The sequence below is a fragment of the Gracilinanus agilis genome, chromosome 2, assembly GCF_016433145.1.
Source record: "Gracilinanus agilis isolate LMUSP501 chromosome 2, AgileGrace, whole genome shotgun sequence".
NCBI lineage: Eukaryota > Metazoa > Chordata > Mammalia > Didelphimorphia > Didelphidae > Gracilinanus > Gracilinanus agilis.
This window is the reverse complement of record NC_058131.1, coordinates 143,343,263-143,360,364: the sequence shown is the minus strand read 5'-3', so window position 1 is coordinate 143,360,364 and position 17,102 is coordinate 143,343,263. Positions and strand designations below refer to the sequence as shown.

General features: G+C 34.1%; 1 protein-coding gene across 3 annotated transcripts in view; it reads right to left on the bottom strand.

Moving 5' to 3' along the window:
* Positions 1-17,102, bottom strand: part of KIZ (kizuna centrosomal protein) — a 163,191-nt gene that overhangs the window by 106,244 nt on the left and 39,845 nt on the right. For all 3 annotated transcript variants that reach the window (XM_044663435.1, XM_044663437.1, XM_044663436.1), the window contains exon 5: positions 566-1,202. In XM_044663435.1, coding sequence (XP_044519370.1) covers positions 566-1,202 — 637 coding nt within the window. The remainder of the gene's footprint in view (positions 1-565; positions 1,203-17,102) is intronic.

Below are 17,102 nucleotides of genomic sequence, written 5' to 3'. Positions count from 1 at the left end.
AATGAATAATGAGGTTATTTTTTGCCAACTTCAAGGAAGTTAAGATAAGATCTTCTACCACATATGGTGGTGAGTTAACCATAAGAAATCTTTTAAAAAGAATGCCTGAATTTTAAACTGCATTTCTGTAAACAGTATTTATGTGTGTTTGTGTGTATATAAAAGAATATCATTGGCAAAATGGGGCAATAAATGTTTTCGCTTATATATAACAATAGCTGAAATGTATTTGATCTTGCAACGCTTCACATACATAATCTACTTTGATTGTTATAACTCCTCTCAAGTCCTACTCCTCAAATCCTGCATAATTGCAGGGAAGGAAACTGAAGGTAGGAGAAGTTATGACTTGCCCAAGGTCATACAGCTAATTGCTGGAGGTAGATCTAAAACCAGATCTATTATCTGTACTATATCAATGTACTATATCAATGACATCAAATTGTCCACTTTTTACCTCTTTCCTTGAGGAAAGAAATACTACTCTGTTCCTCACTATTTCCTAACCCAATGGATAAAAGAACACATGTATATTTATATACATCCACATGCAAAAAATTCTAACCTGAAAGATTTTCTTCTGAATGTGCATTTTCAGAGGCACAGTACTCGGGGCCAGGTACCAGTGAAACGGAATGTTTTGTTCTTTCTTTCTTTCTTTCAATATGTTCCTGTGTCACTATTCCTTCTTCTGATCCCTCTGATCTGTAAGAACTGTCATCCTTTAAATCAGTGGTCCTGTTCTCTGGACTTAATCTTTCCTGTAACAGAGAATCGAGTTCTGCAGACTTTTTGCTTTCGGGTAAATGATTCTTGCCATTATTTGTGTTGCTTACTATCTCTAAGCAATGAGTTTGTTCAACCTCAGACAATGCCGTGGATGTGACTGGCATTTTCTCACCAATCTGGAAAGATGTCTTTCCGTCTATTTTGTCAGACTTATTTAAGAACTGTGTATCACTATTCATTTGTACTCCATAGCTGTCTGTCACATTACTTCTCTCTGCTGTCTGTTGGCATGAATGTGGGTTAGAAATTGAAAAGCTCTTTGTGGGCTGGGAAGATTTCCACTGTGTACTGAAATCTCCAGTGCTTGAGATGGCTGACATTTGGCGGCCCATAAAGATTGTTGTTGGATGATACAATCCTCTTGACATGGCTGTCCCTATGTTAATTCCTGCTGGCTTCACAACTTGCACAACCTAAAAAAAAAAAAAAAAAAAAAAAAGTTCAAAGTTAAGCACATCTTGTATAAAATGGGCTGTGTTGTTTTGAGAAGGCAATATCAAGTTATACTAGAAGAATATTGAAATTAGTACATGCCACATTTAAAAAATATGTTGCTTCCTAAAAAAATACAGGAAAAGGAACACATTCTATAAAATTCAATTCTAAGGAAGTGAGCTGCATAAAAAAGAAGCATTGGTTCAAAACTATGACTTCTACGTTTTTAAAAGCAGATGAATATAGTGACCCAAAATGGTGTTTTAAAGTACATAATTATACATATTATACATAACACATAACATATTATACATAATACAAGGTATTCCCCAAAGTTTTGATGCAGTTTTAAGCTTTTGTAGCTTAAATAACTATTATTATTAGTTATATAATAATAATAATAATAATATAATAATAATAATAGCTGTCAGTAAGGCTAAAAAATGCACTGACCTTTGGAACCCTCTGATAAAATTCAATAAACACCTTTGGAAAGCATGTTTAAAACTAAAGATCTATAGGTGGCACTATGGATAGAGTTCTGACTCACTAAATCACAAATAATTCCAATAAAATGTTTTTTCATATGTAAAATAGTTGAATGACTTGATCAGGATCATATAGAAAGCTAGAGGCAAACCTGGAAATGACAACGTCTATAATTTTAAAAGAACAATGGAACTGAAAATGAAGCCCCACATATGAATCCAAATAATACTAAAATTAGAATTCTGCTTATATTCCAAGCTATTTCTTTCTTTCTGGGCAAAGGGAGTTAAGTGCCCAGTGTCACACAGCTGGGCAGTTTCTGGAGTCCCATTTGAACCCAGGACATCCCACCTCTGGACCTACCTCTCAAATCCACTGAGCCACCTAGATGCCCCCATACACTATTTCTTTCTACAATTAATCTTCACAGTTGAGCATAAAATATACAATTTTACAATATGAATCAAAACAAAATCCATCCTGTAAAATGCAGTTAATAAAAAAGATACAAAAATTAAGTTATATAAAAGATATTAGGGAAATCCCTTCTACTAAAAAAAACACTAAGACCTTGTCCACAGAGGCAGCTAAGTGGCTCACTGGACTGAGAGATGGGATGAGAGATAAGAGATTCTGGGTTCAGTTCTGACCTCCGACACTTCCTAACTATGTAACCCTGGGCAAGTCACTTAACCCCCACTGCCTAGCTCTTTCCACTCTTCTGTCCTGAAACTAATACTTAGTATTGATTTTAAGACAACAAAGTAAAGGTTTAAAAAAAAGTCAGAATTGACTATAAAAGTGTTTTATAATTATGTTTGTGTAATTCCTGGGTTTGTTTTGGTAAGTGTATTCCCAGGTATTTTATATCTCATTTTGTAGAATTTTGTTAGTGCTATGTAAAAATGCTATTGATTTTTGAGAGTTTATTTTATAACCTGCTACTTCACTAAAATTTTTAATAGTCTCAACCAACTTTTTATTGGATCTCTAGGATCTTCCACATATACCATCATATTGTCTGCAAAAAGTGAGTTTTATTACTTCTTTACCCATTCTGATACTTAAATCTCCTTTTCTTCCTTCACTGTTCTTGCTAGTATTTCTAATACTATATTAAGTAATATAGGTGATAATGTGCATTGTTTCACACCTAATCTTAATAGGAAGGATTCTAAATCATCCCTATTACATATAATACTTGATGATGCTATTTTAGGTGGATGCTTCTTATAATTTTTTAAAAATCCTCACCTTCCATCTTAGGATCACTACTATATATTGATGCCAAGGCAGAAGAGCAGTAAGGGCCAGGGCTATACAGCTAGGAAGTGTCTGAGGCAATGTTTGAACCCAGGACCTCCCAACTCTGAACCTGGATCTCAACCCCCCTAGGCCACTTAGTTGCCCCCCTACTGTATATCATTAAAAAAAATTCATTTATACCTAGGCTTTTCTGTATTTTTAATAGGAATGAATGTTGCATCAAGGACTTTTTCTACATCTACAGATGTATTCATATGATTACTACTTTTCTTGTTAATATAATCAATTATGTTGATAATTTTCTTTATATTAAGCCATCTCTGCATTCCTGGTATAAATTCTGTTTGATCCCAGTGTATAAATCTTTGTGGTATATTGTTGTAGTCTCCTAGCTAGTATTTTATTTTGGACTTTTGCATCTACTTAAATATTATTTTCCTTTTCTGTTTTTGCTCTTTTTGGTAACAGCACCATGTTTGTTACACAGAAGTTTAGTAAAACTCCTATTTACCTATTATTTTAAATAATTTATTTAACATTGGAATTAGTTGATCTTTAAATGTTTGGTATAATTCACTTGTAAAACCATCCCCTCTTAATGGGATTTTTTTAGGAAATTCATTTATAACCTGTTCAATTTCTTTTTCTAAAATAAGTTTATTTAGATATTATATTTCCTCTTTTATTTCCAGGCAGTTTATATTTTTTTAATTATTTGTCCATTTCACTTACATTATCAAATTTGTTGGCATGTAATTGAGCAAAATAATTTCTAACAATTGCTTTAACTTCATCTCCGCTGGTGGTATATTTACCCTTTCACCTTCACTGAAACCCTTCATTCAGTTTTCTTTTCTTTTAATTACATTTACCAATAGTTTATTTTGTGGATTTTTCATAAAAACAACCTTAGTTTTATTTATTAATTCAGTAGTTTTATTACATTCAATGTTATTGATATTCCCTTTTATTTTTAGTATTTATAATTTGGTGCTTAGCAGGGAAATTTAAATTTGTTTTTCCCTTTCTATTCCCATTCAATTTTCTCCAAATATCTATCATATTTAATTTATCTAAGATTCTATTCATCTCCTTGACTTTTTTTATGTGGTGTTGGTGGGGATGATTAGATTTATCTAGTTCTGACAGGGGAAAATTGAAGTTCCCACTATTATACATTTGTTATATATTTCTCCGGGAGGGAACAATTCAGTGTCCCATCAGTCAGGACGCTATGAGAATCGGAGGACAGTTTTGCTGGACAAGCACTGAGCTGGAACCCACCAGGGAGGAGGAAAGTCGGAAGGCCAAAACAGACCTGGCAAAGATATGCCGAAAACGAAACAAAGACCCTCGGAATGACATGGGCCCAGTTGGGGGAAGTTGCCCAGAACAGAGTTCGTTGGCATGAGATGGTTGCAGCCCTATGCTCCTCTAGGAGTCAATAGGAATAATAATAATAATAATAATAATAATAATAATAATAATAATAATATATTTCTACCTCTAACCCATTTAGCCTTTTCTTTAAAAATCTGCATGCTTTAACACTTAGTGCATATAAGTTTAATATTGATAATGCTTTATTATCTGTGGTGCCTTTTAACATAATATAATTTCCATGTTATCTCTTTTGAGGAAATCTATTTTAACTTTAACTTTGTCGGAGATCATGATTACTACTTCTGCCTCTTTTGTATCAGCTGAAGCATAATATATTCTGTTCTAGCCCTTTAATTTTATTCTATGTGTCTCTCTCATTTTAAGTCTGCTTCTTATAAACAAGATATTACTGGGGTTTGGTTTTTGATCTATTCTGCTGTTTCCATTTTAAGGGTGAATTCATTACATTTATAGTTATAATTGATAGTTGTGTATTTCCCTCCATTCTATTTTTCCTGACTGTGTGTCCTTCTCTCCCTCTCATTTTGTCCTATTCCTCCTCTCCCATATCCTTTCCCTTTGGCCTCCTAGATCTATGTCAGTCCATCCTTCTAAGACACCCTTACCTCCTTTTATTTTTTCTATCCTTCCAAATTCTTATTCTATCTTTTCAAAGAAATTCCTCCCTTAGCCCTTTGCTTTTTTTATATGTACTCCCTACTAAGAATTTCTTCCTTATTTTATCTCCCTGCCCTCTTTTCTCTTAATCTATACTCTCCTCTCTTAGTCCCTTAAAGAGATTCTCAGTCTCTCCCTTATCCTATCCCCTCACACTCCCATAACTCTGTAAGCTAAGAAAACTTTTACTCTTTTAGTTGGATATGTTATTATCTTTAACTCAGATCTGAATTGGGTTCTAACCCAACTTGCTCTCCATCCTTTCTCTCCTCTTCTTTAACAGTTCTATCACTCATGCTTTTGTATGATAATTCCATTTTATCTCTCCCTACTTGATTTTATTATTTTTAGCTCATTCTATTATATTTAATTCACCCTCAAGTCTTCTATCTCCATATGTTCTTTCAGACTATCCAGATGATGATGTCATTCTTGAGGGTCATAGATAATATTTTCCCATATAAGAAATAAACCATTTGACCTTGTGGAATTCCTTATAATTGGTCTTTCATGTTTACCTTCTTATGTTTTCTATAGATCAAATTTTTTCCTGAGTTCTTGTCTTTTTTCCGAGAATAGTCGAAATTCTTTAAGTTCGTTAAATATCCATTTTTTCCCTAGCATAATTATGTTCAACTTTGCTGGGTATGTTATTATTCATTGTAAACCCAGATCCTTTGCTCTTCAAAATATTATGTTCCAAGTCTTTCATTCTTTTAATGTTGAAGTTGCTAAATCTTGTGTTATCCTGATTTTAACTCCACAGCATTTAAATTGTTTTTTTTTCTTGTTGCTCATAGTATTTTCTCATTAACCTGATAGCTACAGTATTTAGCAATGATGTCCCTATGTATTTTCTTCTTGAGATCTCTTTCTGGTGGTGATAGGTGGATTCTTTCCATTTCTATTTTACCCTCCAGTTGTAAAACTTCCAGACCATTTTCCTTGACAATTTCTTATAGTATCTAAACTCTTTTTTTGATCAAAACTTTCCAGTAGTCTGGCAAATCTTATACTGTCTCTCCTCATTCTGTTTTCCAGATCCTTTGTTTTTGTAATAAATCTTTCATATTCTCTTTCTTTTTATACTTTTGATTTTGTTTTGTATTTCTTGTTGCCTTAGGGAGTAATTAGCTTTCCTTGTCCAATTCTAATTTTTAATGAGTTCTTTTCTTCTATGAGTTTTCAGACATCTTTTTTCAAGTGGGAGACCTTTCTTTCATAATTTTCTTGCATTGCTCTTATTTTTTCATAATTCTTTCTTAACTTCTCTCATTTCTGAAGTCTTTTTTAAAGCTCTCCCAAAAACTCTTTTTGAGCTTGTGACCATTTGTCATTTTAGGTATTTTAACTTAACTTCCTCTGAATTTGAACCCTGGTCTTCTCCATCTCCATTATAGCTATCCATTGCCAGATTCTTTCTCTTTTGCTTATTCATTAAAAAAATTAATAGCTACAGGCTTATGCTAGGTTTGGGCTCTACTCTCAGGATATGGGGGATGATCCCTTAAGTTACAGGGTTTTTTCTGCATATTTCCTGGGCCCTACTTAATTCTCCCAGTTTCTCTATAATCCAGGGCCAGGTATAGACACTACCCCTCCACCCCTCACACTATGGCCTATTACTGACCTCATGTTTTCCAATTAGGGCTCCCTAGCACTTTTGCTACCACAAGTGGACAACTCTACTCTCTGTGGTCTCCAGCTCTCTGAAAATATCAGCTCACTTCCCCCTTGGAATAGCAGCCAGTGACTCCAATCTTCTAGACTGGGCCAAATTTGAACTCAGGTTTCCCTGACTCCAGGCCCAGCACTTTATCCACTATATGAGGCTGACCTAGCAAATCTGAGACTGCTGCCAGTAGGGCCTGGACCCTCAGCAACTGCATTTACCCATGTGAGCTCCTACCCCACTCCTCCTTTCCTGAAGCCACAGCCTAAGACAGAGTGGTGTCTGGTTAGCTTTTCTGGGTCCTAAAGTCCTCCAGTGAACTGCCCACCCCCCAAGCTGTAAGTGGATGGTATTCTCTAGAGTTGAGGCTGAAGCCCACACATCTACTCCCAAGGCTCACTGCTGTTGATTCCACTGTATTTGCCACTGGGGAATAGGCTCCCATGACAAGCAGACAAGGTGAAGCTGCCCACCCTGCCCCTGGAGCTTGCCACTTATTGGTTCTAGGATTTTTGGTCAGAAGAGTTTGCACTTCAAGCCTCAATCATATGAGACAGCAGCCAGGAAGGTTAGTGACCTTCTTCCCATGTTATCCTTGGCTATTGCTGTGGGAAGCCAATAAGAGAATAGATAAAAATCTGAGACTCCTCTTTTGACCCCTTTTATGATCCACACCTTTTCTTATTGAAAAACATTATAGCCTTCTAGGAAAACTTTAAGTTCTTAGTAAACCAGCACTTAATGAGTTAACAGCCTTTTTTCACTCAGCAGAGTAAAGCTGCAGCTGTGGGTATATCTGTCTAACTGCTCCAGGCATCCTAAGGTCACGGAGTGGCAAGCTCACCTCATATTACAGTACTAATTATAACTATTTTTTGTTTTTTTGGGGGGGTAGTTTGTAAAGTGAAGTACTCTCACACTTTCCTCTGCCATCTTCCCAAACCATCCATAATAGTCTTTTTGTAAATATTTATAATTAGTACTATAATATGAGGTGAGCAAATATCCCATGAAATCAGGTTTTTTTTTTTACCCCAGGCATTACACTAAAAGCAATTCCAGTGGAATCTTTCTTTGCTTATTTCCAAGAGTACCCGTAACTTCAATCAAACTACAACTTCATTCTTTCTCCTAACTTCATTTATGAGAATATCAAGATTGACATGATTCAGTTCCTCAGCAGTAAGTCTACTCATTGACCATTAGACCTTACCCTTCAGAGTATCAGCAGTAATTATAAATGGTCTAAACACTGTAATTCTTAGTACCTTTTGCCCCCTTTCAGCCATATTCTTTGTAGAATTAGAACAGTGTATCACAAGACTGGGGCCCATTTTGTACTTTATTTTGTTTTATGTGTTGCTGTGGTCCAAATAGTACAGCACCCAATGGTCAACCTACAGATGATGAATTGCTCCATAGTAAGTCAGTATTGTCCTTATAAAGCAAACTTAAGAATATAAATGGTACTGCACATAAAGATTTTCTAGAATGGTAGAACTGACCCAAAGCTCATTCTCCACTAGCATATTTTTGGGGAACCTACGATCATTTCCATGCCACTATGAGTTATACTTACCATTTTGCAATTGACTGAAAGATACAAAAATGTAATCTCTAATTATGCTTATTGTCTGTCAATTATGAAAAAAACACTACATAAGTCTCTTTTCCACTAAGGTACCTTATGAGGGAAGAATGTATTGTCTGTAATGTAAAAATAATGGGGTAGAACAGAAAACCTGTAATCTGTTGTGGCAAGTCTCACCAAAGAGGATGATGATGACAATGAAAATAATAATGATGATGAAAATAATAATAACTAACATTTATATAGTACTTACTATTGTGCTAAGCACAGTGCCAAGCTCTTTACAAATATTATCTTATTTGATCCTCACAATAACTCAGGGAAGGAGGTGCTTTAATTACTCCCATTTTACAGAGGAGGAAAGTAAGGCAAATAGAGGTTAAGTGACTTGCCTGGAGTCACAGTCTGGGGCCAAATTTGAACTCAGGTTTCCCTGACTCCAGGCCCAGCACTTTATCCACTATATGAGGCTGACCTAGCAAATCTGAGCTCAACCATATTTGAAAGAAGATGGACTTTCAATAATAAAGAGGCATTTGAAGTATTTTTAGAAAGAATACAAATAGAGAAGAGATTTGTTTCTGGAAGACCCCAGGAGGCAGAAATTCAAGAAAAGTAAATAAATTGCAACAAAGACAGCAACAGCAACATAGTGACAGCAGAAAAACAAATAAGGAACTTCTTTCTAAATGTACACAAGGAGAAAGGGGTGAAGGCAGAAGTCCAGTAGAGAATGTTATGGACAGAACCTAGTGACACCCTACCTACCAATTAATCAAGGTTTGGGGGTGGGGCTATAAAACAATGTGAAAAAGTACATGAGTCTTTCTACAAAGAGCCATCTGTGACTGATCTCTTCTTTATTTATAGATCACATGCCCCTATTAATAAATGATGTTATGCTGGGGGGAGGGGTATAGTACATGAAAGGGGAGGAAAGGAGTAGCCAGTGGATGGAGAAGAATGTGTCATGTGCCCAGAGAAAAATGAAGGCTAGCAATTACCTCAGTATTCTCATCTGTCAAATGAGCTGGAGAAGGAAATGGCAAACCATTCCAGTATCTTTTCCAAGAAAACCCCAAATGGGTTATGAAAAGTCAGATACAAATGAGAATGAGAGAAAGTAACCCCTGTTGTCTCAGTAAGAAAAGAACCTCTAGGGGAATGGAGGAAGAAGAGGGGGACAGATTTAAAAGGAGAGGAAAAAAGGAGACGGTATTTAGTGGTAGGATGGGGCTCTACTGATGAATGTCCTGTGTGAAAGATATTTTAGCAAGTGAGATGGGAATTTTGTCCTAGATGTGGTCTAGGGGATTTATGCTTCAAAATTCCACTGGTCCTACCTTGATGATGGGAAGGTGGAACTCCTTGGGGCAACTGGCACCAAGGAGAGTTGGAAATCAGTGGTGGGTTGCACAAACAGTGTGAGTGAGGGATAAGAAATGGTACTCTATCCTAGAGCAATGTCCTCTCTGAGAAGGCAAGAATTGGCATTATTTTGGGAATAAGGCACAAAGGGGGAATAGTCAGAAAAGCTCCACAAGGAAATGGCAGAAATTACCTAGAGGGGATAGTCTGGAATAGATACCTTGGAAATTTTGATTGCATAAAGAACAGAGAATAGAGAAAGTCTAGGTAATTTTAGGGGTCATGAACCAGAGAAAAGAATATAAAGTAGACAGAAAAAGAGGATGGATAATGAAGAGAGTAAAAGAAATTCTTTCTGCAAAGAGTCACAAAAAATGAAATAAAAAACTAATTAATAGGATTATTTGAAAGGTAAGAGCAGAAAGATGAATCTACTTTAATAGAGAGGAATTATATAACCAGATAAAATCAAAAAAGAAAAAGGAACTAATAAGCAAAATCCCAAAGGGAAAGGAACAAATGAGATAAGTGAATCAGGGGTGAGGGAAAGAGAGCCAGTAGGAACAGAGTTAACTTTAAAAAAGATTATGGTAAAATAACTAAAGGAACTATTATACTAGGTTTGTTGCAGAAGGGGGGAAAATACTAACTTGAAAAAAATCAATATTAAAGATAGATGGAAAAAATATAAAGCTAAGTCTCATAACAATAAATATTAGTGGATAAAACAAAATAATAAGATGAAAAAAGTGACAGATTAGAGAGCAGAACCCTAAAATCTGTTACTTAAAAGAAACATAAAAAAGAGAGGAGCCAAAACGGCAGAACAGTGGAATCACTCAAGCCAAAGTCTCCCAACATTGCCTCCCAAAATATTTCAAATAATTCACCAAATTGAATTCTGGAGTGGCATAGCCAAATATATTTTAGGGTGAGACATTTTTCTAACACAAGACAATTTAGGATATCATAATTAAAGACACTAGGGTAGGGACTGGCCAGGAGTTCATGTCATGATAACAGCGTGGGCTTTGGAGGTGGCAGTGAAGCAAAAGCAGCATTAGCAGTTTTAGTACTTCTCACTGCACAGACTATAAAGAGATTGGACAACTTGTCAGAAAGAAATTATAGGATCCCTGTGCTTTTTGTTTCTTTTTCTTTTTGCAATATAATTAATATAGAAATATGTTTTGGACAACCAGTCAGAAAGAGATTACAGGGAATGCCTGTACTTTTTTTTTTGCAACATGACTAATATAGAAATATATACATAACTCTAGATATATAATTGATATGATATTATGTGTCTTCTCAGTGGGTGAGGAAAGGGCTAGAAGGAGGGAGAGAAATTAGAGCTCAATTTTTAAAAAATGCATATTCAAAAAACAAAGACACACTGAAAAAACCTGAGGGAATGGGGGAAAAATTTACTATGCATAAAGTAAATCCAAAAAAGCAGGAGCTATAATCACGATATCTGACAAAGCAAAAAAACAAATAGTCAAAACATAAAAGTAAATAAACAAACTGCATTGTGCTAAAAGGAGCCATAGATAACAATTCAATATGAGTAATACATTTCTATACTTGAAATGCCATAGTAAGCACCTGAGCTACAAGACACGGAAAATAACACAATAGTGACACAAGACTTCAATATCTCTCTGTGTTTTGAGTTAAGTCTAAAGAAAAGATAAACAAAAGGGGAAATATGGAACAGCAAATTTCTGGAGAAATTAGAGATAAAAGGTGGAGGATCTTCTAAATAGGAATGAAAGAGAATTTACAAATTTCTCAGGCAAATTAAAGTTTAACAAAAATTTGGTCTGTATTCAAGGAGAGCAAAGAAAAAGGAAAAGTACCTATATTTATAAAAATTTTATAGTAGCTCTTTTCCTAGTATCAAGGAACTAGAAAATAAGAGGATATTCATTAATTTGGGAATGGTTAACAAGTTGTAATTATGTTTGTGATGAGAAACTAATATTCTATAAGAAATGATAAAAATGAAGATTTCAGAAAAAGCTGAGAAGAGCTATCTGAACTAATGAAAAATGAAGTGAACAGAACCAAGAGAACACTGTAGACCAGAGGTCAACAACATATGGCTCTCAAGCCATATCTGCCTCCACTTCCCAACAGGCCAGTCCGGGCTGAGCCCCAGGATGTGCCCCAGGGGGCCCTTCAGCTCCCACCCCATATTCTAGTGCCTTCCACCTCAATCCTCCTCCTTCCGCAGATGTATGGCTCTCATGGCCTAAAAGGTTGCCAACTATTGCTATAGACAGTACTAGCAACACTGTAACTATAATTTACTATAAAAGTATTAGCTGGTCTGATCAATACATTGAACCACAATTCCAAAGGACTAATGATGAAAAATGCTATCCACCTCTATTGAAATTGTGAATTCTGAGTATAGAATGAAGCATATTTTTTCTTGCCTTTTTTTACAACCTAGCTAATATGCAAATATTTTGCATGGCTTCACATGTATACTGAGTATCATACTGATTGCCTTCTAAATAGGGGAGGTAAGGAGAGAGAGAGAACTAGAATTTAAAATTGAAAATTGATTGTTTAGCAGAGCCAGGATGGAGGAGTGAACCAGAGTTTCTCCGTGTCACCATGAGAATCCTCTCTGACCAAAGATTAAAATGAAATGTTAGAAAAATTAGAGTTAATAGACATCTGGAGAAAATTGAATAGGGATAAAAAGAATATGCCTTCTCAGCAATACATGGTACATATAAAAAAATGGACCGTGTAATAGGGCATAGAATATTGCAAACAAATGCAGAAAAGTAGAAATAATAAATGTATCATTTTCAGATCATAACATGATAAAAATTATAATTAAGAGGGATCCATGGAAAGGCAAACTTAAAATTAATTGGAAACTAAATAATCTGATTCTTCAAAACTGGTGGGCCAAAACAAAAATAATAGAAACAATTACAGATTTCATTAAAGAAAATGACAATGAGGAGATAATATATCAAAATCTTTTGGATACAGCCAAAGTAGTACTCGGGGGAAAATTTATATTGCTGAGTGCCCATAGCAACAAAATAGAGAGGGAGGAGATTAATGAACTGGGCTTGCAATTTAAAAAATGAGAAAAAGAACAAATTAAAAATCTCCAGATAAAAAATTAATTGGAAACCCTAAAAATTAAAGGAAAAATTAATAAAATTGAAAGTAAAAGAAAAACATCAGTTACTTAGGAGAAAACTCCTGGGAATACAGGAAATCAGTCTGGGAGAAACTGAATTTAGGTAAATATCTTATAACATGTTCCATAATACATTCTAAATGGATATATGATCTTAATATGAAATATTATACAATTAAAAAATTAGGTTTTATAACTCCAAGTTTAAGGAGAAAACACTATAAGCAACTAAAAAGAAAAAAAATGAGTTTAAATACTGTGGAGATACAATAAAGATAACACAAGATTTAGCAGCTTCTACATTAGAACAGCAAAGGACATAGAATATAACACTTCAAAGGAGCTGAGTTTATAATAAAGAATAACCTACCCAGCAAAGCTGAGTATCATCGTACAAAAAATGAAATGGTCATTTAAAGAAATAAAAAACTTTCAAATACTTTTTAAGAAAAAAGAACTGAATGAAAATTTTAATATACAAGAATGAGAAGGAAGATAACATAAAAGTCTAATAAAGGGTTTAATAAGGTCAAAATGTTTTCTTCTCATAGGGGAAAGTGATATTTTAAACCACTTTTTTTTAAGTGGTTTTAAAAATGATATCATTTAAAATGATACCATTTAATTAGGTGGTTTGAAGCAACATTTGTAGACAGAAGCTTTTAGGTTGAATTGAATATAGAATAAGTTTAAAAAATAAAGTTGGATGGAGGGAGTAAATTAGAATAATCATCTTATATAAAAGAGGCACAAATGAAATAAATGTTACAATGAAAGGAAGGAGGAGATGGAGGAATGGTAATGTTAGTCCCTTATTCTCACTGGATCTGAGTAAAAGAGTAAAATAAAACATATGTATGGAATGGTAAGATTTTTCTTAACTAATAAGGAGATAAGAGGCCACAGAATAAAAATTAAATAAGAATTTTAGAGGGACATACAGATTAAGAAAAAAGAGAACAAGGAAATAAGACAAAGGAGGGAATAAGAGATCAGATCATTTATATTAACAATTTAAGAGGGTAGGAGAGAGAGATAAGGGGCAGGATTCATAGAAAAGTAAACTGATAAATTGACCAAGAGTATAAGGGGAGGAGAAAAAGAAAGTAACTTTAGAAGGGAAAGGGAGGAAAATAGAGAGGGATGGAAGAAGAGAGGTACTGGTTAGAGGAAAATTAGATTTCTGAGGAGGAATAAAATAAAAAGAGAGACATAAGGAAAAATAGTGAAGAAATAGAATGAAGGGAAATACACGAGTAATAACTATAACTTTGAATGTGAATGGGATGAATTCACTCATAAAAAGGAAATGGATAGCAGAATGGTTTAAAAACCAAAACCCAACAATGTTTTATTTACAAGGAAGAAATTAAAAAATTAGAGGCACACAAAGAATAAAAATAGAGGGATGGAGTGGAATATAGTATGCTTCAGCTACCAAAAACAAACAAAAGCAAGAGTACAATAATAATCTCAGACAAGGTTAAACCTAAAATAGATCTAATTGAAAGATATAAACAAGGATATGACACTATGCTTAAAGGGATTGTAGATAATAAAGAATTATCATTACTGAACAAATATTCATTAAATGTTATAGTATCCAAATTTTTAAAGGAAAAGCTAACATTTACAAGTGGGAATAGATAGCAAAACTATAATATCAGCGGATTTTAACCTTCCCCTCTCAGAACCCTCTGATAAATCTAACCAAAAATAAATAAGAAAGGAGATGAAATCTCAGATTCACTAGATATGATAGCTATCTGGAGAAAACTGAATGGGAATAGAAAGGAACATACATTTTTTTTCAGAGGCACATAGTACCTTCACCAAAAATTAACCATACATTAGGATACATAAACTTTATAGTAAAATGCAGAAAAGCATAAATATTAATAGTGGACTACGGAAACACAGAATAAAAATTAAGTGGAAACTAAATAACTTAATCTTAAAATAATGAATATGTTAAAGGAAAAACTTGTAGAAGCAATAAATAATTTTATTAAAATAAAACAGTAATAATGAGATAACATTCCAAAAACTATGAGATACAGCAAAATCAGTAATCAGAGGAAAATTTATATTTCTATATGTTATTTCAATAAAATAGAGAAAGAAGAAATCAATGAATTCTGTATGCAATTTTTTTAGAACTAGAAAAAGAACAAATTAAAAACTGATTAAACACTAAGTTGGAAATCCTAAAAATTAAACATGAGTAATAAAACTGAATGTAAGAAAACCATTGGGCTAATGAATGAAGCTAAGAGTTGATTTTATGAAGAAAAACACAACAAAAATAGATAAACTATTGGTTAATATGATTTTTCAAAAGAGAAAAAAATCACTAGCATAAAAAATGAAAAGGGCAAATTTAGTACCAATAAAATCAAAACATTAGAAGTTATTTTACTTAATTACATGCCAACAAACAGTAATTTAAGTAATATGGATGAATACTTATAAAAATATAAATTGTCTAGACTAAAAGAAAAGTAGAATATTTAAATAAACCTATTTTAGAAAAAGAAATTAAATAAACTATAAATGAATTTCCTAAGAAAAAAGCATCAGGACCACATCAATTTACGAGTGATCTTACCAAACATTTGAAGATCATCTAATTCTAATATTATATAAATTATTTAGAACCATTGGTAAAGGAGGAGTCCTGACAATCCTTTTATGAAACAAATATGATGTTGATATCTAAACTAGGAAAAGCAAAAACAGAGAAAGAAAATTCCAGAAAAAATAGAAGAAAATTATAATAAAAATAATTAAAAAACCAATTTCATGAATGAAAATAGTTCCAAAAATCTAAATAATAACCAGTATATTATAACAATATATCACAAAGAGTATATGTAATAACCAAACAGGATTTATACCAGCTAGATAAAAAGTATTACAGGAAGTAAAACAGATAATTTGATTACATGAAACAAAAAGTTCATTATACAAACAAAATTAATATGGTTAAAATTAAAAGGAAAACAGGAAAAAATTTTTTCTGATAAAAGCTTCATTTTTCAAATATATATGGACTGAGTCAAATTCTAAAAAATAACCACCATTCCCCATTGATAAATGGTCACATAATATGAAGAAGCAATTTTCAGAAGTAAACAAACCTATCAATCATCACATGAAAAAAATGTTCTAAATCACTCCTGATTAGACATTCAAATTAATAAAAACTGAGACACCACCTCACACCTAAAAGTTTGGTTAACATGATACAAAAGGAAAATGGCAAATGCTGGAGGGAGTGTAGAAAAATAGAGACATAAATATAATACTGGTGGGGTTGTAAACTAGTCCAACCATTCTGGAAAGCAATTTGAAACTATGTCCAATGGGCTACAAAACTATTCATACACTTTGACCAAAGAACACCATTAGTAGGTCTGTATCTCAAAAATGTCAAAGAAAAGGGAAAAGGATCTATTTGTCCAAAAATACTTTTAGCAGCTTTTTTTGTGGTGGCAAAGAACTGAAAAGTGAGAAGATGCCTATTAATTGGAGAATGGCTAAATAAGTTGCAGGATATAATTGTGATTGAATACAACTGGACTATAAGAAATGACAAACAGGATAATTTCAGAAAAACCTAGAAAGCCTGATATGAAAGTGAAATAAGCAGAACCAGGAGACCATTGTACATAGTAACAGTAATATTATAATGACCAACTGTGAAAGATTTAGGTACTCTGATCGAGAAAATGATTCAGCAAAACCATGATGGCAGAGAAAAGGAGGGCTCTTATCTGAGCTCTCTCAAATTTATCTCCAATAAACTGTAAAATAACACTTCTAAAAAAATTCAAGAGTGGCAGAACCCACTAAAGCAACGGTCGGCAACCTTTTTGGCCGTGAGAGCCATAAGCACCTGTGGAAGAAGGAGGATGGAGGCGGGAGGGGCTGGAATATGGGGTGGGGGCTGAAGGGCCCACTGGGGCACATCCTGGGGCTCTGCCTGGTCTGGCCCGCTGGGAGGTGAAGCCAGATATGGCTTGAGACCCATACGTTGCCGACCCCTGCACTAGAGGTTGGAGTGAAATAATTTTTCCATCCCAAGACACTCTAGAAAGTTGACAGAAAAAGTCTGCTGCACTGTGGTGACAGTGGAACACAGTCCAGTGTAAGTAACACCACAGCAAGCTAGCAACAGGCCTTGAGGGGAACTGAATCAGCAGCAGCAACAACTTCTGGAACTCTTAGATGGTAACGGGTCTGCAAACTGGTGA